Raw genomic sequence first — 25911 nt, 5'->3', positions numbered from 1 at the left:
AAGATGGTCCCGATCATCCAATTTAGCCTAGTGTTATCTGGTGTGTATTGCCTACAAATTTCTTTGGAAGCCAGCTTTTTTTAAATCATGTATCTATGTGTATTCTTGTAATAAAAAGTTTAAATGTTCTCAGAAGAAAATTACAAGAGAAAGTTGGGATGAAAAGTTACTGAGAAACTTCATAAATTGAGAAGAGCCTCAGATTTTCCTTGAAAGCTTAGGAGTCTATTTTCAGCAGGTTTCCAGTTAGCGAGAGTGGAAAGTGTTTTCTGAGTACGGAGGTGAACATGCCATGTGGTGACTAATCCTCCTCTATATCATCATCCTGCGGAGCTCAGCAGTTTCACAATTAGCCAAATCTGCTGAACATACACTATGGAGCTGAAGCAATCCCTTATATCAATATATGTGGACTGATATGGGGTGGCACAACAGATTAAATCCAAACCTCCTCACTGCATGAGTGATGCTGGTCCTCTCTTGGGGCTGGTTGGCTCTTATTGTTGTATACAGTGCGGTCTCAATAAACATGATCCTACAGGCTCAGAACGGGAATCTGCACTGCCACTGACCTCCTCTAGAGGCAAAAGCAGCAGCCTTTCCACTGGCCTATTCTGGGGATAAAATTATAAGTACTTCTACTGTCCTCCTCTAGGGGCAAAATTAGCTGGAGATTCAACACTTCCAATTACCTCCTGTAGGAACAGGAGACTCAAGACTTCCTCTGACATCCTCTAGGAGCAGGAGACCTAATGCTTCCACTGACTTCCTCTAGGAACAGGAGACTCCACACTTTCACTGACTTCCTCTAGGAACAGGTGATCCAACACTTCCACTGACTTCCTCTAGAAACAGGAGACTCAACACTTCCACTGACTTCCTCTAGGAGCAGGAGATCCAACACTTTCACTGACTTCCTCTAGGAGCAGGAGATCCAAGACTTCCTCTGACACCCTCTAGGAGCAGGAGACCTAATGCTTCCACTGACTTCCTCTAGGAACAGGAGACTCCACACTTCCACTGACTTCCTCTAGGAACAGGAGATCCAACACTTCCACTGACTTCCTCTAGGAAACAGAAGACTCAACACTTCCACTGACTTCCTCTAGGAACAGGAGATCCAACACTTCCACTGACTTCCTCTAGAAACAGGAGATCCAACACTTCCACTGACTTCCTCTAGGAACAGGAGATCCAACACTTCCACTGACTTCCTCTAGAAACAGGAGATCCAACACTTACACTGACTTCCTCTAGAAACAGGAGACTCAACACTTCCACTGACTTCCTCTAGGAGCAGGAGATCCAAGACTTCCTCTGACACCCTCTAGGAGCAGGAGACCTAATGCTTCCACTGATATCTTGTAAAAGCAAGGAACAAAAAACTTCCAGGAGCACCAACACTTCCACTGACCTCCTCTAGAAGCAGACGCACTTTCCCTAATTTCTTGTAGGTGCAGCTTCTTTCTAGTACACCATTTCTTGCACATGTTTTTCTCTGTTGCCATATATTTGGCTTCCCGACCATCTCACCTGAATGTTGAGGCGCCCCCGGTGGGAGCCCAGGCCGTAGCGTTTGATGCTGGAGGCACGCAGCTGAGTGTCAGAGACCCTCAAAGACTCCAGTCCTAGTGGAGGGCAGTCTGCAAAAGCAAGCAGGCAATTTCCCATCAGCAAATAACACTGAATTGCACAACATGTATTTTTTTTAGATAAGATGTAAAAACATTGACAGCGGCAGCAGTGATTCCATAGAGGTAGAAGGCCCTAAACTTATACCTAGAGAAGTTAGCAACTTCCAGTAACTACAACTCATGGAGCTTCTAGCAAAAATTAAAGCCCCCAACCAACCTAAGTTCATACCTTCTTCTTTATCCACCCATGGTGACCCCAGTGACCAGGAGACCCATCTGCCAGGACTGCAGCCACAATGAATTACCCCACCCAAAACGAATGTGGCCATCGCAACATCTGCCACAAAAGTGCACCCCCTATATCTAGAGGAAAGTAGTCAGGAGTTTTGGAAGTGGCACACTTTATGTAGGTTGGGTGCATAACCAAGGTGCCAAGCAAAATACCTAGTACAAGTAGCAAAGTCCAAGGTTGGTTAGCACACCAGGGTAAATTTGTAGGAGTATTTATTCCTTAATGCAAGTCAACACATCATTTGACAATTGTTTCAGGCCACCGAGGATCCCCTTCATCATTGTGAATCTAGATAGTACCCTCAGTGGAGCAGTAGGATGCAGAACATGGATGGAGTGAATTTAACCACCCTGGCATTTAGGCCACGGGTGGGTTTTTTTAAGCGCTAGCTACATGATTGCCCGATCCCTGCGCTATCCCTCCCACCCCTCCGATCGCCGCTGGCGATAATACCTAACAGGAAATCCCGCTCTGAACGGGATTTCCTGTTGGGGCTTCCCTTATTGCTATGGCGACGATCGGAATGACCTCATCGACGTCAGGGGGAGTCCCGATCCAACCCATAGCGCAGCCTGGCGGTGATTGGCCAGGCTGCGCTGAGGGTCTGGGGCCCTCTTTTGTGGCGGGTAGCAGCGGATCGGCGGCGATCAGATACAACATGTAGCTAGTAAAGTGCTAGCTACATGTTTTGTTTTTTTTTAAAAATTGTAAAAAAAGACCGCTCCTAGCCGGACCAATCCACCTCGGCGTTCATGGACGAGCTGAGCTCGTCCGTAACGCTAGGGTGGTTAAGATTGCTCTCCTTTTCTGATAGGCTTCTCCATGTAGCTCCACCCACTAACCAGCAACTGTGGATTAAGCATAACACAACACAAGGGCCCATATGCAATTCACTTTTCTCTCTTGAGTTTTCTCCTAGGTGATATTTTTAACAACTTGTCATATAATGCCTTTTAAGCCACCAGCAAGCAAGAAAACACTCAAAATAAATTTGAAAGTACCTTTTCACTAACTTTTGGGTACTTTGTCAATTGTAAAATGCTGTAAAGTTAGTTTAAAGAGAAGATGAAAATTATCTCCTAGGAGATAACTCAGGTGAAAAAGTTAATTGCATATGGGCCTAGGTGTTCATTTGATGCTTTAAAATTATTTTCAGAACTTGCCAAAGTCCGATTGGATGTCCATGATTAAATCATTTCTGATTACCAATCCAGGTAGGTGTGAAATTGGACTGGAGGTTGTAGGAAACACTTTACCTGATAGTTGCGTAATATGTTGTCGCTTTATAAATACAATTAATAATAATAATAATAATAATAGTATGAAAAAATAGGACGGGCTTAGCCTGAATATTTCTGGTCTATTAGATGCTGATAATGATCTGAGTGACCCTGGCAGGGCTAGATGGCCCAACCATCTTCAGATCAGCAGGTCTTTTGGGGTGTACCCGATGTGAAGTAGTTAGTATCCATGAAAGGGATTTCCAAGTAAAGAGGAATGGTGGACGGGTGACGGTGCCCAACAGAGATGAAGTTCGATATTGGCATAGGTGCACCAGGAACAGACCTCCATCCTATAATGGCCGGCATGATGTCTGACCTGAAGCCAGCTGGTCAGTGGGCATGGAGTTCGCCGTGGTGGCCACATTCAGGAACCGGAGTTCCCCACGGGACACAGAGGTTCGCAACCAGCACTGGCCAGGTCAGAGCTCATGCTGGGCATTATCGGATGGAAAGTTCATGGCTGGTAAAACTAATCCCATGGTGAATTCCATCGTAGTCTTAGGGCTCGTTCAGATCAGAAATGCGGATGGCCATGCGTGCGGAACACGTGCGGACCGCAACGTGTACGAACGCATGGCCATCCGCGTTTGTGTGCGTTGCGTGGCTGATCCCATCACTGAAAAGTGAATGGGACAGCCACGCGTTTTTGCAAAATCTGCGTGCAGCATGCGTTCCCGGACCGCACAGGTCCGGAACGCATGCAGTGTGAACATCAGACAGTGCACTCTATGCAATGTCTGATGTCGTGCGTTTTGGCCACCTGCACGCGTTTCCAAAACACGGCTGGAAACGCAAGCAGTGTGAACGGGCCCTTACTGGTGGTGTGAGGAGTGGAAGTTTCTAACTGATTTGTGTACTTTCTATTTTTTTTGTTTTACTGATTTGGGAGTTTTCTTTATCTTTAATTGATTTGTGTACTATTTGTTTTTTACCGATTTGGTTACTTTTTTTTTTTTTTTATAGATTTGTGTGCTGTTTTTTTTTTACCAAGTTATGTGCTAGGTTTTGGGGTTTTTTGACTGATTTGTGAGCTGTTTTTTTTTTCCTTTGTTAGATTGTTTGTTTTTTTACCAATGTATGTGCTTTTTTTTTTACAGACAGGTGAGCGCGCGCACGAGCGGTGGGTGCACGTGCAGCTTTTGCGCACGCGTGCTGGTGTGCGTGCATGCGCACTGTTAAAAGCTAGACCTAGAGCCCGTTTTAAAACGGGCTTGTGTCTACTAGTATTTATAATAAGATAGTTATTGTTGTGAGCAATATAAGGTCGCCATTCCCTGTAAACAGCTGCAGGTGTTTATGATAAGCCTCATCCTTTATATGATCACACAATACACATTTACTGGCACAAGGTTCAGAAGACTTTGTGTAAGCTACAGCTGGCTTCCGCTGAGGCACTGTGCCTTGCATTATGCCCAGGATCTCCCTGTAGTCACTGTGTGAAGATGTCTCCAGCCATTATCCTGCTTATGAAATAAGTGACTCACCTCCGCTGTGGTCTCAGGTCTGGACGGATACACAGCGATCTGAACATGTGTGCACAATGTGTGACCCCAACCTGACTGAATCACCCGACCCTTCATGGACCCCCTCCAGGCCTTTCCTGATTACAAAGCAGATCTGTGATTTCCCGGCAAAGGAGTGGAAATTTCCCAACAGTCTCGTGAAGCAGAGGATATGAGAAACAGGTCAGGAAGCAATGCCACTCATGTGAGAGCAGGGCCGGCTTTACCACAAGGCAGTTTAGGCACGTGCTTACAGGCGCATGATCATGGAAAGGCAGCTCATTCCCCTCCCCAAGCACCTCCCTCCCTCCTTCCCTATGCAGAGTCCTGATGAGAGTGTAAATGAGGGGTTACTCCCCCTGCTCTCTGCATTCCACTGACAGGAAATCTCTCCAGCCAGGGGCACCTCCAGCTACTTAATACTGAGGTTTCTCTAGAGGCACCTGTAGCGACCTATGATGGGCAAGGGAAGTAAGGGGTTCATCAGGGGTTTATAGGCTCATGGAGGGAGAAGTCTGAAATGCCAGAACATCAGTGCCTATAGGCTTCTGTGATGTAAATCCGGGCCTATGTGAGAGACCCCGGCCAACTGTATGGAGATTGTATGTCATCCTCATGTTTGCCCGGGTTTCCTCCAGGCATTCCAGTTAGGCTGTAGACACGCCGTGAGAACTTTCTGTGAGCTTTTCTGACAATCAGAGCTTTCTGAGCGTTTTTTAAAAAAAAAACACTCCCAATGACTTGCAGCAGTAAAATCGTGGTAAAATTGCTACGATCGTGAATTTTTTGAAAAATCGCGATTGCGTCAATTTTGACATGATTTTACAGTGATTTTACCATGATTTTAAAACAAGTCAATGGATAAGTTTTTTAAAAAAAAAACTCTCAATAAGCTCTGATGGTTAGAAAAGCTCTCAGAAAGCGCTTTTAGGCCTAGTGCACACCAGAGCAGTTTGGCAGCGTTTTTCGATCCGCTTGCGGGTGCGGATCCGCTAGGGTAATGTATTTCAATGGGCTGGTGCACACCAGAGCGGGAGGCGTTTTGCAGAAACGCATACTCCCGGGCTGCTGCAGATTTTGGATTGCGGATGCGTTCTGCCTCAATGTTAAGTATAAGAAAACCGCAAACCGCTCTGAAAAACGGCACTTCAGAGCGGTTTGCCAGGCGGTTTTTGTTACAGTAGCTGTTCAGTAACAGCTTTACTGTAACAATACATGAAATCTACTACACCAAAACCGCTACACAAAACCGCAAAATGCTAGCTGAAACGCTACAGAAAAAGAAGAAAAAGCGTTTCAAAATCTGCTAGCATTTTGCGGATCTGCTAGCGGTTTTTGGTGTGCACCAGGCCATAGTGTGTCTACAGCAGGGGTAGGGAACCTATGGCTCGTGAGCCAGATGTGGATCTTTTGATGGCTACATCTGGCTCACATACAAATCAGCAGGGGTTGATTCACTAAGCTACACTGCTCAAGCAGCGCAGCTTAGTGTGGCAGCGCTACTGCTGTAGCACTACTAACTTACTTGCGCTCCCCCCAAAAGGAACAGCTGCTCCAATTGTCACACTCTGGACCTGGTCAGGTCCAGTGACTGTGTAGGACGAGATTCCCGCACTTTGATTGGCCCAATAGGCTTCCTGTCACTTGACAGGCAGCCTATTGAGCCAAAGTGCAGGGATCTTGTCCTACAAAGTGAATCAATCCCCAAGTCAGCTAGCTAATTGTACAAGCTGTTAGGCCCAGTGCACACCAAAACCTCTAGCAGATCCGCAATACGCTAGCGGTTTTGGGAGCTGATTTCAGAGCGATTCTAGGTATGTTTAGAGAGGTTTTCTAAACATACCTAGCGGTTTTGGGTGCGTTTTTGTGTAGCAGATTACACATAATGTTACAGTAAAAGCTGTTACTGAACAGCTTCTGTAACAAAAACGCCTGGCAAACCGTTCTGAAGTAGCGTTTTTCAGAGCGGTTTGCGTTTTTCCTATACTTTACATTGAGGACGAAACGCTTAGAGTTGAGCCGAAATTTTCATAATTTCGCATTACTATCATTACGCATGCGAAATTTGCGATTACGATGCGAAATTACGGTAGCGTAATTGCCATTAAAATCGTAATTGAAAATACCGTAAGCGTAATTTTCAGCGCGAAATTTCGCGTTTCGTTCATGCCGTAATTTCGCATTAAACCATACCGTAATTTTGCGTTAAACCGTAACGCTCCGTATAATATAAAAAAGCAGCCGACTTTAACGGTTAATAGCAAAGCCTGCTTAAAGTGTAGGAACACCAAATTCCCAGGGTATATTAGGGGGATCAGTGGGAATAAGAGGAAAAACTTTTTTTTCAAAAAGACCTTATAGTTTTTAAGAAAATCGATTTTTAAGTTTCAAGGGCAAAAATGTCTTTTAAATGCGGAAAATGTCAGTTTTTTTTGCACAGGTAACAATAGTGTTTTATTTTCATAGATTCCCCCAAGTGGGAAGAGTTTTACTTACTTCGTTCTGAGTGTGGGAAATATATAAAAAAAACAACGTGGGTTCCCCCCTCCCAGACCTCTTTAACCCCTTGTCCCCCATGCAGGCTGGGATAGCCAGAATGCGGATCACCGGCCGCGTGGGGCTCCGCACCCTGACTATACCAGCCCGCATGGTCCATGGATTGGGGGTCTCGGAAGGGGAGGGGCAGCCAAGCTTTCCCCTCCCCCTCCGAGCCCTTGTCCCATCCAAGGACAAGGGGCTCTTCTCCACCTCCGATGGGCGGTGGAGGCCGCGATTTCCTGGGGGGGGGGGGGTTGATGGCGGAATCTGGGAGTCCCCTTTAAAAAGGAGTCCCCCAGATGCCCACCCCCCCTCCCAGGAGAAATGAGTATAGAGGTACTTGTACCCCTTACCCATTTCCTTTAAGAGTTAAAAGTAAATAAACACACAAACACTTAGAAAAAGTATTTTAATTGAACAAAAAACATAACCACGAAAAAAGTCCTTTAATATTCTTAACTAGCTGATTGCCCGGCGTTGCCCGGGTATGTATTTGGCTGGTGTTGGCTCCGCCCATTTTTTCTAACCCTAACACACAATTACTCAATGACCAAGTTTGGGAGCTTTGCGGTCTTTGGTATCAATAATTTGCATTGAAATTAAAAAATCTGATTGGCTGTTTGTGGCTCCACCCCCTTTTCTGAATTTGAACCCCAATGACCAACTGTACCAGGTTTGAGGCCTGTGCCATTAACAGTGCAAAAATAGCAGCAATTAAATATTCCCCTTAAAAAGCAATAGGTGAAGTTTGATTCACTTTTGTAGGCTCCACCCACTTTTCTGAATATTAATCTCAGTCACCCAGTGAGCAACTGTGCAAAGTTTGAGAACCCTACCATTAACAGTGTAAGAATGGCTGCAGTTTACATTTTCCCAGGGAAATTTGTATTTGTCTCCACCCACTGATGACCCAGCGTTGCCTGTGTATGTATTTGACTGGTGTTGGCTCCGCCCACTTTCTAACCCTAACGCACAAACACTCAATGACCAAGTTTGTGAGCTTTGGGGTCCTTGGCATCAATAATTTGTATATTCCCATGAAATGAAACAAATCAGATTGGCTGTTTGTGGCTTCACCCCCTCTCCAGCATTTGAACCCCAGTCACCCAATGATCAACTGTAGCAGGTTTGAAGCATCTGCTATTAGCAGTGTAAAAATGGCAGCAATTTAAATATTCCCCTTGAAAATCAACAGGTGAATTTTGATTGGCTATTATAGGCTCCACCCACTTCCCTGAATATTAATCTCAGTCACCCAGTGACCACCTGGGTTCAAATCTCGGCTCTGCCTGTTCAGTAAGCCAGCGCCTATTTCAGTAAGGAGTTTCTTGTGCAAGTCTCCTTAACACTGCTACTGCCTACTGAGTGCGCTCTAGTGGCTGCCTCGCAAGCGCTTTGAGTCCGACAGGAGAAAGGCGCTATACAAATACTGCAATTATTATTATCTGGGCAAAGTTTGAGAACCCTGCCATTAACAGTGTAAAAATGGCTGCAGTTTATATTTTCCCAGTGAAATTTGGTTTTGGTTCCGCCCACTTTTTGTAACCTGGACACACAGTATCTCAATGACCAAGTTTGTGAGCTTTGGGGTCCTTGGCATCGATAATTTGTACTTTCCCATGAAATGAAACAAATCTGATTGACTGTTTGTGGCTCTGTCCCAGGTTTGAGGCTTGTGCCATTAACAGTGCAAGAATGGTAGCAATTTTAATATTCTCCTTGAAAAGCAGACATGTGATTTTTGATTGGCATTTTTAGGCTCCACCCACTTTTCTGAATATTAATCCCAGTCACCCAGAAACCAGCTGTGCAAAGTTTGAGAACCCTGCCATTAACAGTGAAGAAAGGCTGCAGTTTACAATTTCCCAGAAAAATCTGTTTTTGACTCCACCCAGTTTTTGTAACCTTGACACACAGTCACTCAGTGATCAAGTTTGTGAGCTTTTGGGTTCCTGGCATCAAAATTCTGCTAATGGAAGCAGTTTATGCAGCAAAGAAATCTGATTGGCTGTGTTTGGCTCTGCCCCTTTAGGCCTCGTTTCCATCTATGCGCTTCTGTCCGCTTCTGTCCGCTTTTCAGCAACATGTATCAATCTGTAACATTGATGTGCTGAAAAAAAGCGGATAGAAGCGGACAGATGGAAACAAGGCCTTACTGAATTTGAACCCCAGACACTTAACAACCGACTGTAGCAGGTTTGAGGCCTCTGTCATTAACAGTGTAAGAATGGCTGCAGTCTCAATATTCCCCTTGAAAATCAGTAGGTGAATTTTGATTGGCTCTTGTAGGCTCCACCTACTTTTTTGAATATTAATCCCAGTCACCCAGTGATCAACTGTGGGAAGTTTGAGAACCCTGCCATTAACAGTGTAAGAAAAGCTGCAGTTTATATTTTCCAATGTAAAAAGTTAGTTGTTTTTGGCTCCGCCCACTATTTCTAACCTTAACATACAGTCACTCAATGACCAAGTTTATGAGCTTTGGGGTCCTTGGCATAAATAAGTTGCATTTTACCATTGAAATTAAACAAATCTGATTGGCTGTGTTTGGCCCGCTCCCTTCAGAATTTAAACCCCAGTCTCCCAGTGACTGACTGTACCAGATTTGAGGCCTCTGCCATTAAGAGTGTATGAATGGCAGCAATGTAAATATTCCCCTTGAAAATCAAAAGGTAAATTTTGATTGGCTGCTGTAGGCTCCACCCACTTTCCTGAATATTAGTCCCAGTCACCCAGTGGCCAACTGTGTCACGTTTGAGAAACCTGCCAATAAGCGAACGGCTGAAATCAATCTAACAAATCTGATTGGCTGTTTGTGGCTCCACCCCTTTAGCAAATTTGGACCCCAGTCACCCAATGACTGACTGTATCAGGTTTGAGGCCTCTGCCATTAACAGTGTAAGAATGGTAGCAATGTAAATATTCCCCTTGAAAATCAATAGGTCAATTTTGATTGGCTGTTGTAGGCTCCACCCACATTTCTGAATATTCATCCCAGTCACCCAGTGGCCAATTGTGTAAAGTTTGGGAACCCTGCCATGTTAAAAATTTAGTTGTTGGCACCGGCCACTTTTTCTAACCTTGACATACAGTCACTCAGTTATCAAGTTTATCAGCTTTGGGGTCCTTGGTATCAATACTTTGTATATTCCCATTGAAAAATAAACAAATATGGCTGTTTGTGGCTCCGCCCCCTTTCTGAATTTGAACCCTAATCACCCAATGACTGACTGTATCAGGTTTGAGGCATATGCTATTAACAGTATAAGAATGGTAGCAGCTTAAATATTCCCTTTGAAAATCAAAAGGTGATTTTTATTGGCTTTTGTAGGCTCCACCCACCTTCCAAAATCTTAATCTCATTCACCCAGTGACCAACTGTGCAAAGTTTGAGAGACCTGCCATTAACAGTGTAAGAATGGCTGCAGTTTATATTTTCCAGTGAAATTTGTTTTTAGCTCCGCCCACTTTTTGTAACCTTGACACACAGTCACCCAGTGACCAAGTTTGTGAGCTTTCAGGTTCCTGGCATCAAAAATGTGTGAATGGAAGCAGTTTATCCACCAAGGAAATCTGATTGGCTGTAGGTGGCCCCGCCCCTTTAGTTAATTTGGACGCCAGTCACCCAATGACCAACTGTAGCAAGTTTGAAGCCTCTGCCATTAACAGTGTAAGAATGGCAGCAGTTTAAATATTCCCCCTGAAAATCAATAGGTGAATTTTTATTGGCTGTTGTAGGCTCCTCCCACTTCCCTGAATCTTAATCCCAGTCACCCAGTGACCAACTGTGGCAAGTTTGAGAACCCTGTGATTAACAGTCTAAGAATGGCTGCAGTTTACATTTTCCCATTTAAAATGAATGGCTGAAATTTGATTGGCTGTTTTATGCTCCTCCCACTTTTCCTGGATTCATAACCTCTGCCACCAAGTGACCAACTGTGCCAAGTGTGGGGACTCTGGGTTGATTACTGTGAGAATGGCAGCCTTTTACATTTTTTCCATTGACTTGAATGGGTGAAATCTGATTTGCTGTTTGTAGCTCCGCCCACGTGTGTAGGGGGGCCGCAAGACCCCCAGAACATATCATCCCAGGTAGTAAGGGATCTGTGTACCAAGTTTCGTTCAAATCGGTCAAGCCGTTTTCGAGTGATCGCGGCACATACACTCACACATACACACACACATACACACACACATACATACATACATCCGATTTTATATATATAGATTAACCATTAATACTTACCTGTCCCTTTAAATAAATGATCCCTCACAATATCCTTGGAAATGTTCTATCAGTTACAATGTAACAAAGTTATTACAATGTATTGCATATAGCAGAACGCAATGGACGTTGAGGTAAGTGCCTGTTTTTAATCCTGGGAGGTGTGTGCGGGCGGCTCTTCCCGGCGCTGGCCACGCTGGGGAGATCGCCTGCACCCCCTGGCCTCCACCTCCGGGGTGCCGCTGTGTGGGTTCCAGGCGGTGAGAGTGCCTGGGACCCCCGCGGCCCCCCGGTTGTATGGGGGCAATGGGAAGCCTCCTCGTGGCGCCCCTGGATAGTGCTGTATAGCATGAACTAATTCCCGCAGGGCGATTGTTTTGCGGTTTTTGGTTTTGACCCTGCATATTTAGGCATGCGAAAGCAAATGCTTATTTGCATGAGCAATGTCTCGTGATTAGCCAATAGGCCAAATTTGCAAAGCCAGATTTGTCAGGTTCACTTGGTTGATGCACACATGCTTTTTCTCTGATTATAGTTAGCATTGCATTTCTTTCTTCTGAGGGCAGGTAGTGAGTGGCTTGTTTTAGGAGGTGAGAGCCCTGGAGCAGGCTATTTGCGCCTGTCCGCCCCTTATGTGTCGCGCCCAGGTTATGCGCATATAGCAGAACGCAATGGACGTTGAGGTAAGTGCCTGTTTTTAATCCTGGGAGGTGTGTGCGGGCGGCTCTTCCCGGCGCTGGCCACGCTGGGGAGATCGCCTGCACCCCCTGGCCTCCACCTCCGGGGTGCCGCTGTGTGGGTTCCAGGCGGTGAGAGTGCCTGGGACCCCCGCGGCCCCCCGGTTGTATGGGGGCAATGGGAAGCCTCCTCGTGGCGCCCCTGGATAGTGCTGTATAGCATGAACTAATTCCCGCAGGGCGATTGTTTTGCGGTTTTTCAGAATCAGAATCAGAATCAGAATCAGAATCAGAATCTTTATTTTCGCCAAGCACGACTGGGTCGTGCCCGGAATTGGTTTTGGCACGTACAGGATGCAAGTAGTATAGGGCACACAGAATACATCAGAAGGATCAACAACACTATATCACACATTTACATACAGAGAAAGCAGGATAGGGCACACAGAAAACATCAGAAGGATCGACAGCACTATATCACACATTACATACAGAGAAAGCATACAATCGAAAAAAACGCGCAATTCTTCTATAATCACAAAATCACGTTATAGTGGGGAGTGCGTGGAGAGAGTTCAGTGAGTTCACAGCTGAGGGGAAGAAGCTGTTTCTGTGTCTGGTGGTCCTGGCGTAGATGGACCGATACCTCCGGCCCAAAGGGAGCTGGCTGAATAACCGGTTTCCTGGGTGTAAGGGGTCATTTGCAATCCTCAAAGCTCTGGAGCGCAGCCTTGAGTGGTAGAGGAGGTCCAGAGCAGGTAGCGGTTTACCGATGATTCTCTCTGCTGATCTGATGACTCTCTGTAATTTGTGTCTGTCGCTAGCGGAGGAGCTGGCATACCAGACTAGGATGGAAGAGCAGAGGACAGATTCAATCGTAGCGGAGTAGAAGTTGGTCAGAAGTTTTGGGGACATACCGAACTTCTTCAGTTGGCGGAGAAAGAATAACCTCTGCTGGGCTTTCCTCTGGGTGGTGGAGGTGTTTGCCTTCCATTTCAGGTCGTTGGAGATGATTGTGCCCAGAAGTCGTACACAGGGAACTCTTTCAACTTCTTTGTCATCAATACGGATTGGAGGAGGGGGGTTGGCGTGCTTCCTAAAATCAACAATCATCTCAACAGTCTTTGCCGTGTTTAGGACCAGCCCGTTCTCCCTGCACCATTGGCAGATGCTCTCAACCTGGTGGCGGTACGCTTCCTCATCATTTTTGGTGATGAGGCCGACGATGGTGGTGTCGTCAGCAAATTTGATCACTTTGACGGATTCCGCTGTGGATCTGCAGGCGTTCGTATACAGGGAGAACAGGAATGGCGACAGGACACACCCTTGAGGTGCTCCTGTATTTGTAATCCGAGGTTGAGAGGAGATGGTGCCTAGCTTAACGGCCTGGGATCTGTTGGTGAGGAAGTCCATGATCCACAGGCGCAGAGTGGGGTGGACCCCAAGTGTGGCAAGGTTCTCCTGAAGTATTTTGGGGCTGATGGTATTGAACGCTGAGCTGAAGTCCAGAAGGAGGATCCTGGCGTACGTGCCGGGTTTGTCCAGGTGTTCATGGATAAGCTCCAGGCAGATATTGATGGCGTCGTCGGTGGACCTGTTTGCTCTGTATGCGAACTGGTGCTGATCCAGCAGGGCCTCAGTGGCGAGCTTGAGGAGGGGGAGCACCATACTTTCAAGAACCTTCATGATGACTGATGTAAGTGCCACGGGCCTGAAGTTGTTAAGGTCGGCGACGCCCTGCTTTTTGGGGACAGGGATGATGGTGGACCTCTTAAAGCAAGCGGGGACTTTACCGCTCCGAAGGGACTTGTTGAAGATAGAGGAAAGAATGGGAGCGAGCTGTCGAGCGCCGGTTTTCAGGCAGGCTGGTGACACACCGTCCGGGCCAGAGGCTTTCCTGACATTTAGCCTTAACAAGTGATGCAGAACATCAGCCTCGTTCACCGGTGGAGGGGGCGAGTTTGTTCTCAGGGTCTCAGAGGCAGGGAGGGGTGGAGGTCCTCGTGGCTCTGGGGGAGTCTGGTTCTCAAATCTACAGTAAAATTCGCTGAGATTCTCGGCGAGCACAGCGCTCGGTGTTGCATGCTGCGGGGGGGGCTTATAGTTAGTGGCGGCCTTGAGCCCTTTCCACACAGCTCGTGAGTCGTTAGAGGAGAGGTTCTGTTCCAGTTTATCTGCATAGCTCTTCTTGGCAGCTTTCAGTTCTCTGTTCAGGTCATTCCTTGCCCTTCTGTATTCATCACGGTTGCCTGACTTGTGCGCGTCCTCCTTGATTCTGCGCAGTTTCCGTAGTTTTTTTGAGAACCACGGTTTGTCGTTAGGGTAGAGTTTAAAGGTTTTCGTTGGAATACAGTGATTCTCACAGAAGTTAATGTATGAGGTAACATTTTCTGCCCATTCGTCCAAGTTTGGCGATTCCAGGGTCTGCCAGTCTGTGCAGTCGAAGCAGGCCTGAAGTTGTAGCTTAGCTTCACTTGACCACACTTTGGAGGATTTAAGGACCGGTTTCGAAGTCTCCAGGCGTCTCCTGTAGGTTGGTAACAGGTGTATGAGGCAGTGGTCCGATGAACCTAGTGCTGCCCAAGGGGTGGCTTTGTATGCCCCCTTCAAGACCGTGTAGCAGTGGTCCAGTGTGTTGGCATTCCTGGTGGGGCAGGTGACTTGTGCGCGTTTTTGGTTTTGACCCTGCATATTTAGGCATGCGAAAGCAAATGCTTATTTGCATGAGCAATGTCTCGTGATTAGCCAATAGGCCAAATTTGCAAAGCCAGATTTGTCAGGTTCACTTGGTTGATGCACACATGCTTTTTCTCTGATTATAGTTTACATTGTAACTACGCCGCACCCGACGTCACTCGCCGCTCAGCCGCCGCATACGCGTCCGTGCTGCACGGACCCGACAGAGCTCTGAGCTATATAGCTCAGAGCTCTCTAAGCATCTTTGTATTTGGGCTCCAAGGAGCCCAATTGGTCCTTAGCAGACCAATGGGGTTCCTTTAAATCAGAAGGAACCCCATTGGTCTGCTAAGGACCAATGGGGCTCCTTGGAGCCAAAATACAAAGATGCTTAGAGAGCTCTGAGCTATATAGCTCAGAGCTCTGTCGGGTGTGCAGGACGCTAAGTCCCCGCCGGCCCCGCTGCCCTCCCCGCCTCTCCCACATGTGGGTGACATGTGGGTGACAGATGTGGGCGGGGTGGACAGCAGGAGCTGCGGGGACTTAGCGTCCTGCACGGACGCGTAATTGCTGCGGCGGCTGAGCGGCGAGTGACGTCGGGTGCGGCGTAGTTACAATGTAACAAAGTTGTTACATTGTAATAACTTTGTTACATTGTAACTGATAGAACATTTCCGAGGATATTGCGAGGGATCATTTATTTAAAGGGACAGGTAAGTATTAATGGTTAATTAAGAATATTAAAGGACTTTTTTCGTGGTTATGTTTTTTGTTCAATTAAAATACTTTTTCTAAGTGTTTGTGTGTTTATTTACTTTTAACTCTTAAAGGAAATGGGTAAGGGGTACAAGTACTCATTTCTCCTGGGAGGGGGGGTGGGTATCTGGGGGACCCCTTTTTAAAGGGGACTCCCAGATTCCACCATGAACCCCCCCAGGAATTCGCGGCCTCCACCTCCACCGCCCATCGGAGGTGGAGAAGAGCCCCTTGTCCTTGGATTGGACAAGGGCTCGTAGGGGGAGGGGAAAGCTTGGCTGCCCCTCCCCTTCCGAGACCCCCCAATCCATGGACCATGCGGGCTGGTATAGTCAGGGTGCGGAGCCCCACACGGCCGGTGCTCCGCATTCTGGCTATCCCAGCCTGCATGGGGGACAAGGGGTTAAAGAGGTCTGGGAGGGGGGACCCCACGTTGTTTTTTTTTTATATTTCCCACACTCAGAACGAAGTAAGTAAAACTCTTCCCACTTGGGGGAATCTATGAAAATAATACACTTTTGTTACCTGTGCAAAAAAAACTCACATTTTCCGCATTTAAAAGACATTTTTGCCCTTGAAACTTAAAAATCGATTTTCTCAAAAACTATAAGGTCTTTTTGAAAAAAAAATGTTTCCTCTTATTCCCACTGATCCCCTTAATATACCCTGGGAATTTGGTGTTCCTACACTTTAAGCAGGCTTTGCTATTAACCGTTAAAGTCGGCGGGTTTTTAAATGTATATATTTTTCCTTTGAAACTTTAACATCGATTTTCTCAAAAACTATAAGTTCTTTTTGAAAATTTTTTTTTTCCTGTTATTCCTTCTGATCTCCTTAATATATTCTCCAAATTTGAGGCTCTTAGGGCTCGTTCCCACTATCGCGAATCCGCATGCGTCCAATGCATGCGGATTCGCACATGTAATGCAAGTGGATGGGCCTGTTTCCACTGTAGCGTTGTTGAGGTGCGTTTTTTTCAGCGGTAAAAAAACGCACAAAAGAGCCAACGAATTCACCTGCGAGTGGAATGCATGCGAATCGCCGCTAATGTATTTAATAGTAAAAACGCATGCGTTTTTTACATGCGTTTTTACCCGCGATTTCGCACCTTTTTCAATTTTATTTTGCCCTGGCAGTGTCATGGTTAATTTCGCATGGCACCCTGCCATGCGAAATCGCATGCGAAATCGCGGGTAAAAACGCATGCGGAAACGCATCCACATGCGTTTTTACAAGCGTCGGAATGCGGCCGAAATCGCGTCGCAACAGTGGAAACAAGCCCTTAGCATTTAAGGGGGCTTTGCTATTAACCCTTAAAGTCGGTGGCTACCTAACATTGATACATGCGTCAACTTTTCCGCTTGGGAGCATGGCCATACGCATTAATTTCGTAATACCGACTGTAATGCAAAAATTACGCGAAAATTACGCTTACGCGAAATTTCGCGAAATCCTTCTTCATTACGATTATGTACTTACAGCCATAATCGTAATTACACTAATTACGCGAAATTTCGCGAAATCGTAATTACGTCATTACGCTCATCTCTAGAAACGCTTCCGAAAACCGCAAACGTGCAGCAGGAGGCGCGTTTGCGGCTTGGCAAAAACCTCAAACCCCCGGTGTGTACCATCCCATTGCAATACATTAGCCAAGCGTTTTTCCAGGCGGATGCGGCTGGCGGATCGCTCTAAAAACCGCTCGGTGTGCACTAGGCCTTAGTCGGTATTTCTCCTGTCTGGCTCTCGGAAATTACTGATGTTGCTGAAACCCAAGAAAAGCTGAAGACGTGTCTGACACTTCCGCTGCCTGGAGAATCAACTGTATACATATCACCATGGCAACGGGGAGCCCTACTGTCCCAGTTTGAAACGTATTGTATGGATCTCACGGAATTACATCTTAAAATATGTGGCGTTTGTGGCTCTTTCAGCCAAAAACGTTCCTGACCCCTGACCTACAGCCTCCCCACATCCCAAGGACACATTCATAAGCTAACTGGCCAACCCTTCAGATTGTCCTAGACTGTGGTATGGAGAACCGAGATCCCTGTCATTGTCCAGAACTATGTATGCACGCTAAATTAAAGAGGACCTGTAGTGAGAATAACAGAATAGATAAAATTGCTTTTTTTTACAATGTTCCATTTACAGATTATTTAGTCAGCGTTTGCCCATTGTAACATCTTTCCTCTCCCTGATTTACATTCTGAAAACTTATCACAGGAGGCAACATTTTTAGTCCTGACAGGTGCTGCACTGAGGAATGCTTTTTTTTTATCTGAGAAAATAATGCCTGGTCTCCCAGAATGCTCTGGGAGCTGAATTCCGCATAGCTAAACAGCCTAGGCTAAGCATCAATTGGAGGGCGGAGTTACATACCAATACATAGCAATATAACAAGGGGTGTTTCTGATGCTGAAACCAGGAAAATTAACATAAAAGTGGGTAACCTGAATAGTTTACAACAAACGCATAGCTCCCAACTTTCCCTATTTTGGAGGGACAGTCCCTCTTTGGGAGTCCTGTCCCTCTGTCCCTCTTTCCTCCTCATTGTAATTGTATTCTCTGTAAATATATATATTTCTCTACAAAAAATGTGTTTGATTGACTTTATTCCCATCCTTTAAATTGATATATTACTAATTTTAAAATGTTACTATGAAGGAAAATGAACCAGGATAGAAAGGACCAGTGTGGTTTAAATTATAAAACAACATAGTTTTTTTATGAAATCTTTATGGTATGCATGACTAGGGGTGTGGCGTGGGTGTGATCAGGGGTGTGGCAGGGGTGTGGCTTAAGTGTCCCTCTTTTTCATCTCAAAAAGTTGGGAGGTATGCATACTACTTGCTATATGTGCCTCTTTAAATTGTACCTGTAACGAAAAAAAAGTGCCCCTATGGGATACTCACCTCGGATGGGTCCCACTCAGCACCTGCACAGTGCCACAGAAACAATCAGGCTTGGCCATTTCCATCGGAGGCTGAGCAGGATGGAGAAGACACGTCTGCATGTGGAGGCCACACTTCGCGTGTCCCAGCTCAGGATCCACAGAACGGAGGAGGATTCCCCGTCCCGAGGTGAGTACTCCCTAGGGGATATTTTTTGTTTTTACCGGTTAGCCGTAAACTCAAGCGATCACGGCAAATCTGGTGTGTCTAAGTTCTAGCAGGTTTGAGCAGATAGGAAATGACATCACAGTTTTATAACTGCCAGCATGGATTGGAGGGGAAGTAGGATGTAGTTATTAGATTTCTCTATCCAGGCATCCCAGGATGGCGGTCCTAATTTCATTTTTAATCACTTTAAAGAGACTCTGAAGCGAGAATAAATCTCGCTTCAGAGCTCATAGTTAGCAGGGGCATGTGTGCCCCTGCTAAACCGCCGCTATAGCGCCGCTAAACGGGGGTCCCTTCACCCCCAAACCCCCCACTGCAACACTTGGTCGCAGACTTGGTCGCTCCTGGAGGCAGGGCTAACGGCTGCAGCCCTGCCTCCAGTCGCGTCTATCAGCGGCGCATCGCCGCCTCTCCCCCGCCCCTCTCAGTGAAGGAAGACTGAGAGGGGCGGGGGAGAGGCGGAGACATGCGCTGACAGACGCGCGTGGGGCAGGGCTGCGGTGGTTAGCCCTGCCCCAACCAGGAAGCGCTCCCCCGCTGCACCGAGGGGATTTGGGGGTGAAGGGACCCCCATTTAGCAGCGCGATAGTGGCGGTTTAGCAGGGGCACACGTGCCCCTGCTAACTATGAGGTCTGAAGCGAGATTTATTCTCGCTTCAGACTCTCTTTAAAGCGGACCCAAACTCAGAACTTCCTCTGTACTCTAAAAGACGCGCAATAGCATAAGAAAAATGTCTTTGTTACAGCCGATACAAATCCTGCAATAAATCTACAGTGTGTCTATGTCCTGCTTTCAAGGTTAACATCCTGCGCTTTCAATTGAGCTTATCTGCTTATCTGCCGTACCAGTCAGGTGACACAGGGGGGAAATCAAATTACAATTTGTGTTTAGTCACAGATGAGTTCAGGTCCACTTTAAGAATAGCCTTGTACCTGTTATGTGCAGAAGTACCGTTATCATCGAGGCCTCTTTCACACATGACAGAATTCATGTGCGAATTGCATTTTTGCAAGTTTGTGTTCGCCATACACGTCTAATGCAAGTCAATGGTATCACATTTCACATGCGTTTTTGTGAGAATTTTTTCACCCAAATTTTCTGCAGAAAAAAAAAACCGCCTGCATCCATGCTTTTTTTTTTCACATCGTCCATAGAATTTTTTTGCATGCAAATGTTTTGCTAATTACCTACAATGGCATGCAAATTAACTTTATTGGTAAAATAAGATTGTAAACATGTATAGAAAAACACACAAAAACCACACACTTTTTTTTTGAAGAAACGCAATCAAAAACCACAAGGATAAGTGTGAAGGAAGGCAAAGTCCAGCCTTGCAGCAATTTGAGCTGGGGGCAGCCCTATTCAGGTAGAGAGATCTTGGCAGAATTCCTGGCAAGCTGATCTCTCCAAGCCCATCAGACATATCAATAAATGAAGGGGCGTAACAATAGACCCTGCAAGGGATGCAGCCGCATGGGGGGCCCAGAAGCCGCAAAGGGCCCTGTCCTGAGAGACTGGCAACTAAGGGCAAGAAGAGAAAAAAGCTTTCTGCTCTCTGCACAATTGTTCCAATGACTGCATCTGCTCAGCCACTGATAAGGAATCATACAAAGTTTTACAGACAAAGATTTGCAGATTTGTTTTGGCGGAAGGGGGTCCATCCAAAGTTTCGCAGGGGGGCCCAGTGATTTCGAGTTACGCCCCTGAAAATGGATTGCATATTTGCATTCAGTAAGGCACCATGAATCCACAGATATGCAACATGAGTGGACAACTTGGAGGTGTTACGGAAACCTTTATTGCGCAGCCAAGGTAGGTGCACCAGAAAGCCACCAGGAGCCCGCTCGGAGCTACATGACGTCACTAGAGGCTCGATGAGCATTTAATGCTGCTTGGGGGGGTTGTGATTTTTAGGCTGGTTGGTCACGCAACCGGCACGCACATATGTCTGGCACCACTGGTGCTGGAAATTGGAGACTATACTGTATCCTCTATAATAAAACCCCTGTGTCCCTGCGTGTGCCTCCTGTCTCTGTGGCGTTGTCCGTGCGGTTTGCTACTGCGCGTGTGTGCAGCACGGACCCAGAGACAGGAGGACGGGGCCAGGGAGCCAAGCAGGCGGTGTGTGAGCGGCCGGGTGTGCGGCGTTTGAGCAGGTGGCTGGATGTGCAGTGGTTGAGCGGGGAAGCAGTAGATTTGGGCGCATGAGACAAGTGGACAAAAAGGGCGCCCCATTCACTCCCATTAAAAATATCGTTTATCGGGCGCCGAACAGGGAGCAAAAGGCGCCGGAGATTATTAACGTTTTAACAAACGGCGCCCGGAGAATTTTAAGGATTTATAACTATGTTTGTGATGATTTAACTTTACAAAATGAGCCCGTGACGAATAACGTTTATAAAGATACTAAATCACTATTTATAAAACATTTCTAAAACATTATTATCCACCCAAAAAAATTTATTACATTTTATTATTTACATTTTTTATTTATTAATGTCTGTAAAACATTATTATCCATAGGGGGTCTTAGGTTTAGGCACCAACAGGGGGGTCTTAGGTTTAGGCACCAACTGGGGGGTCTTAGGTTTAGGCACCAACAGGGGGGTCTTAGGTTTAGGCACCAACTGGGGGGTCTTAGGTTTAGGCACCAACTGGGGGGTCTTAGGTTTAGGCACCAACAGGGGGGGTCTTAGGTTTAGGCACCAACTGGGGGGTCTTAGGTTTAGGCACCAACAGGGGGGGTCTTAGGTTTAGGCACCAACTGGGGGGTCTTAGGTTTAGGCACCAACAGGGGGGTCTTAGGTTTAGGCACCAACAGGGGGGTCTTAGGTTTAGGCACCAACAGGGGGGTCTTAGGTTTAGGCACCAACAGGGGGTCTAGGGGTTAGGGAGAGGTACAGGGAGGGTTTTTAACAAACGTTAAAATAAGTTTCAGTTTACAAATAGGGAAGATTAACGTTTTAAGAATTGCCGATCTCATACACATTATTTAGTGATTTATAAATTCTTAAAACACTATTTCTAAACGAAATTCTACACAATATTTCAATAAACGATAATACTGTTTATCGTTTACACCACGCGCCCTTTTTTCCCGACGCCCTTTTTTGATGTACGCGTTGAGCGGGCGGCGGCCGCTCGCATGTCCAGAAACACAGAGCCCATTTTTTAAACACGCATAGGTCTACTAGTATTATATAATGTTACATATTATTTTTTTCTTTCCTGGTTTTCACTTTACTTCTTGAACTAAAGATAAACTAAAGATACATAACAACATAGCTCTCAACTGTCCCTTTTTCGGAGGGACAGTCCCTTTTTGGGAGCCCTGTCCCTCTGTCCCTCTTTCACCCTCATTTGTCCCTCTTTCAGGACTTTGTCCCTCTTTCTATGTAAATATCAGAATCAGAATCAGAATCAGAATCATTTATTTCGCCAAGCACGACTAGGTCGTACCCGGAATTGGTTTTGGCATGTACAGGGCTAGGTGTGCAATAAGACATACAATACAATACAGTACAAAAACAATACAGTAAACAGTACAGATACAGCGATTTAACCATAAACATTAACACAAGTTAGAGCTCAAATATGTAAAGTGTAAGATGTGTGGCAGTGCAGTCATGTGCTACCGAGTGCTACTCGAATGGGCCAGGTAAGAAGTTCATAGAGTTCAAAGAGTTTACAGCTGAGGGAAAGAAGCTATTCCTGTGTCTTGCAGTCTTGGTGTAGATGGACCGGAATCTCCGGCCCAACGGGAGCCGCTGGAAGAAGCGGAAGCCTGGGTGAGATGGGTCATTTACGATCCTCAGAGCTCTGGAGCAAAGTCTGGAGTTGTAGAGTTGGTCTAGTGAGGGGAGTGATTTCCCGATGATTTTCTCTGCTGATCTTATGACCCTCTGTAGTTTGTGCCTGTCGCTGGCAGAGGAGCCGGCGTACCAGACGAGGATGGAGGAGCAGAGGACAGATTCAATTGTGGCTGTGTAGAAGCTCGTCAGAAGCTCCCGGGCCATCCCAAACTTCTTCAGTTGGCGTAGGAAGAATAGCCTCTGCTGGGCTTTCCTCTGAGTGGAGGACGTGTTGGCTTTCCAAGTTAGGTCCTTGGAGATTGTAGTGCCTAGAAGGCGTGCAGAGGGAACCCTTTCCACTTCCGTACCATCGATACAGATTGGAGGTGGGGTGACAGCATGTTTTCTAAAGTCAACAATCATCTCCACTGTTTTTGCAGTATTGAGGACTAGGCCATTCTCCCTGCACCAGAGGCAGATTCTGTCAATCTGCTTGCGGTATTCTTGCTCGTCGTTTCCAGAGATGAGGCCAACTATTGTTGTATCATCAGCAAACTTGATGACTTTGACAGAGTTCCCTGTGGACCTGCAATTGTTGGTGTATAGGGAGAATAGGAATGGGGACAGAACACATCCTTGGGGGGCACCTGTATTGGTGGTCCTTGGCTGCGAGATGATGGTGTCAAGCTTGACGGCCTGGGATCTGTTGCTCAAGAAGTCTGTGATCCAATGGCATAGGGTGGGGTGGACACCGAGGCCAGCCAGGTTCTCCTGAAGTATTTGGGGGCTGATGGTATTAAACGCTGAGCTAAAGTCGAGAAGGAGGATCCTGGCGTAGGAGTTTGGTTTGTCAAGGTGTTCATTGACGAGCTCCAGGCAGATGTTTATGGCGTCATCGGTGGACCTGTTCGCTCTGTATGCAAACTGGAATGGGTCCAGCTGTGCCTCAGTGGAACGTTTTAGGAGGGGCAGAACCATGCTTTCAAAGGTTTTCATGATGACGGATGTGAGAGCCACCGGCCTGAAGTTGTTGAGGTCAGAGACACCCTGCTTTTTGGGGACAGGGATGATGTTGGACCTCTTGAAGCACGCTGGAACTTTGCCTTCCTGGATGGATTTGTTGAAGATGGAGGAGAGAATAGGGGCTAGCTGCCGTGCACAGGTCTTCACACAGGCTGGTGACACTCCATCTGGGCCTGAGGCTTTCCTCGAATTCATTTTTGACAGGTGCTTGAGGATGTCGTCCTCATTCACAGCCAGGGGAGGTAGGCTTGGGGGCAAGACGTCTAATTCGGAGGAGGTGGTAGGAGGCCTAGCGGGTGCCGCCTGGTTCTCAAATCTGCAATAGAATTCACTGAGGCTCTCAGCAAGCTCGGTGCTGGGAGTTGTGTGTTGATGGGGGGGCTTATAGTTCGTAGCGGCTTTAAGCCCCTTCCAGACAGCTTGTGAGTCTCTCGAGGAGAGGTCCTGTTCTAGTTTTGCAGCATAGTTCTTTTTTGCGGCTCTCAGTTCTCTGTTTAGGATGTTTTTTGCCCTCCTATAGTCTTCCTTATTGCCAGACTTGTACGTCATTTCCTTGCTCCTCCTCAGGTGCCGTAATTTGTTAGAGAACCACGGTTTGTCGTTCGGGAAGTGCTTGCGAGTCTTCGTTGGTATACAGTGGTCCTCACAGAAGCTGATGTACGAGGATATGTTGTCCGCCCACTCATCTAAATCAGGCACTTCCAGCGCCTTCCAGTCTGTACAGTCAAAGCAGGCTTGAAGTTGTAGTTTAGCATCATCTGACCATACTTTGCTGGATTTTAGGACCGGTTTTGCAGTCTCCAGGCGCCTCCTGTAGGTGGGTATTAGGTGGATGAGGCAGTGATCGGATGAGCCTAGTGCTGCCCATGGGACAGCCTTGTATGCGTCCCTCATGATATATATATATATATATATTTCTCTACTAAAAATGTGTTTGCTTGACTCTAAACTTTATTCCCGACCTTTAAATTGATATATATATTATTTAAAATATTACTATGAAGGAAAATGAACCAGGATAGAAAGGACCAGTGTGGTTTGAATTATAAAACAACATATGTTTCTTATGAAATCGTTATGGTATGCGTGACTAGAGGCATGGTGAGGGTGTGGCCAGGGGTGTGGCAGAGGCATGGCTTAAGTGTCCCTTTTTCTCATCTCAAAAAGTTGGGAGGTATGTAACAAGCAGTTATCACAGCTGGACGATCTTAGAGGCCCAGCCATTGTCAGACCCCGGGGAGGGGAAGAGGGGTGTTGTTTCTTAAAATCACTGGAGGATGCATCATCCTCTTTCAGAGTGTTCTGTATCTGTGCAGCATTCATCTACAGAGCAGCATCAACACTGTGCGACACTCCCTAATAGGAACAACAAAGATAGAATACAATATACAATAATTGCTTGTACATGGCGGTATGAGCAGACAGGCAGTGGAGGCAGCACAGTGCTGTGTACATATCTGATAACAGGCGGTATGAGCAGACAGACAGGAGGGGCAGCACAGTGCTGTGTACATGGCTGATAACAGGCTGTGTGAGCAGACAGGCAGGAGAGGCAGCGCAGTGCTGAGTACATGTCTGATAACAGGCTGTGTGAGCAGACAGGCAGGAGAGGCAGCACAGTGGTGAGTACATGGCTGATAACAGGGCGTGTGAGCAGACAGGGGAGGCAGCACAGTGCTGTGTACATGGCTGATAACAGGCTGTGTGAGCAGACAGGGGAGGCAGCACAGTGCTGTGTACATGGCTGATAACAGGCTGTGTGAGCAGACAGGCAGGGGAGGCAGCACAGTGCTGAGTACATGGCTGATAACAGGCTGTGTGAGCAGACAGGCAGGAGAGGCAGCACAGTGCTGAGTACATGGCTGATAACAGGCTGTGTGAGCAGACAGGCAGGAGAGGCAGCACAGTGCTGAGTACATGGCTGATAACAGGGCGTGTGAGCAGACAGGGGAGGCAGCACAGTGCTGTGTACATGGCTGATAACAGGCTGTGTGAGCAGACAGGCAGGGGAGGCAGCACAGTGCTGTGTGCATGGCTGGTAACAGGCGGTGTGAGCAGACACGCAGGGGAGGCAGCACAGTGCTGTGTACATGGCTGATAACAGGCTGTGTGAGCAGACAGACAGGCAGGCAGCACAGTGCTGTGTGCATGGCTGATAACAGGCAGTGTGAGCAGACAGGCAGTGGAGGCAGCACAGGGCTGTGTACATGGCTGATAACAGGCTGTGTGAGCAGACAGGCAGGGGAGGCAGCACAGTGCTGTGTACATGGCTGGTAACAGGCTGTGTGAGCAGACAGGCAGGGGAGGCAGCACAGTGCTGTGTACATGGCTGGTAACAGGCTGTGTGAGCAGACAGGCAGGCAGCACAGTGCTGTGTACATGGCTGGTAAC

The 25911-nt window shown here is 46.8% G+C and overlaps 1 protein-coding gene across 1 annotated transcript in view; it reads right to left on the bottom strand.

The window, feature by feature from the left end:
- The window catches only part of LOC137562461 (probable carboxypeptidase X1), a 114239-nt gene that overhangs the window by 64796 nt on the left and 23532 nt on the right, over positions 1-25911 (bottom strand). Inside the window, exon 3 of the mRNA XM_068273827.1 lies at positions 1534-1643. Coding sequence (XP_068129928.1) covers positions 1534-1643 — 110 coding nt within the window. The remainder of the gene's footprint in view (positions 1-1533; positions 1644-25911) is intronic.

This window comes from Hyperolius riggenbachi, chromosome 1 (assembly GCF_040937935.1).
Source record: "Hyperolius riggenbachi isolate aHypRig1 chromosome 1, aHypRig1.pri, whole genome shotgun sequence".
Taxonomy (NCBI): domain Eukaryota; kingdom Metazoa; phylum Chordata; class Amphibia; order Anura; family Hyperoliidae; genus Hyperolius; species Hyperolius riggenbachi.
Note: the sequence above shows the minus strand (reverse complement) of the source record. Positions and strands in the feature narration are given on the sequence as shown.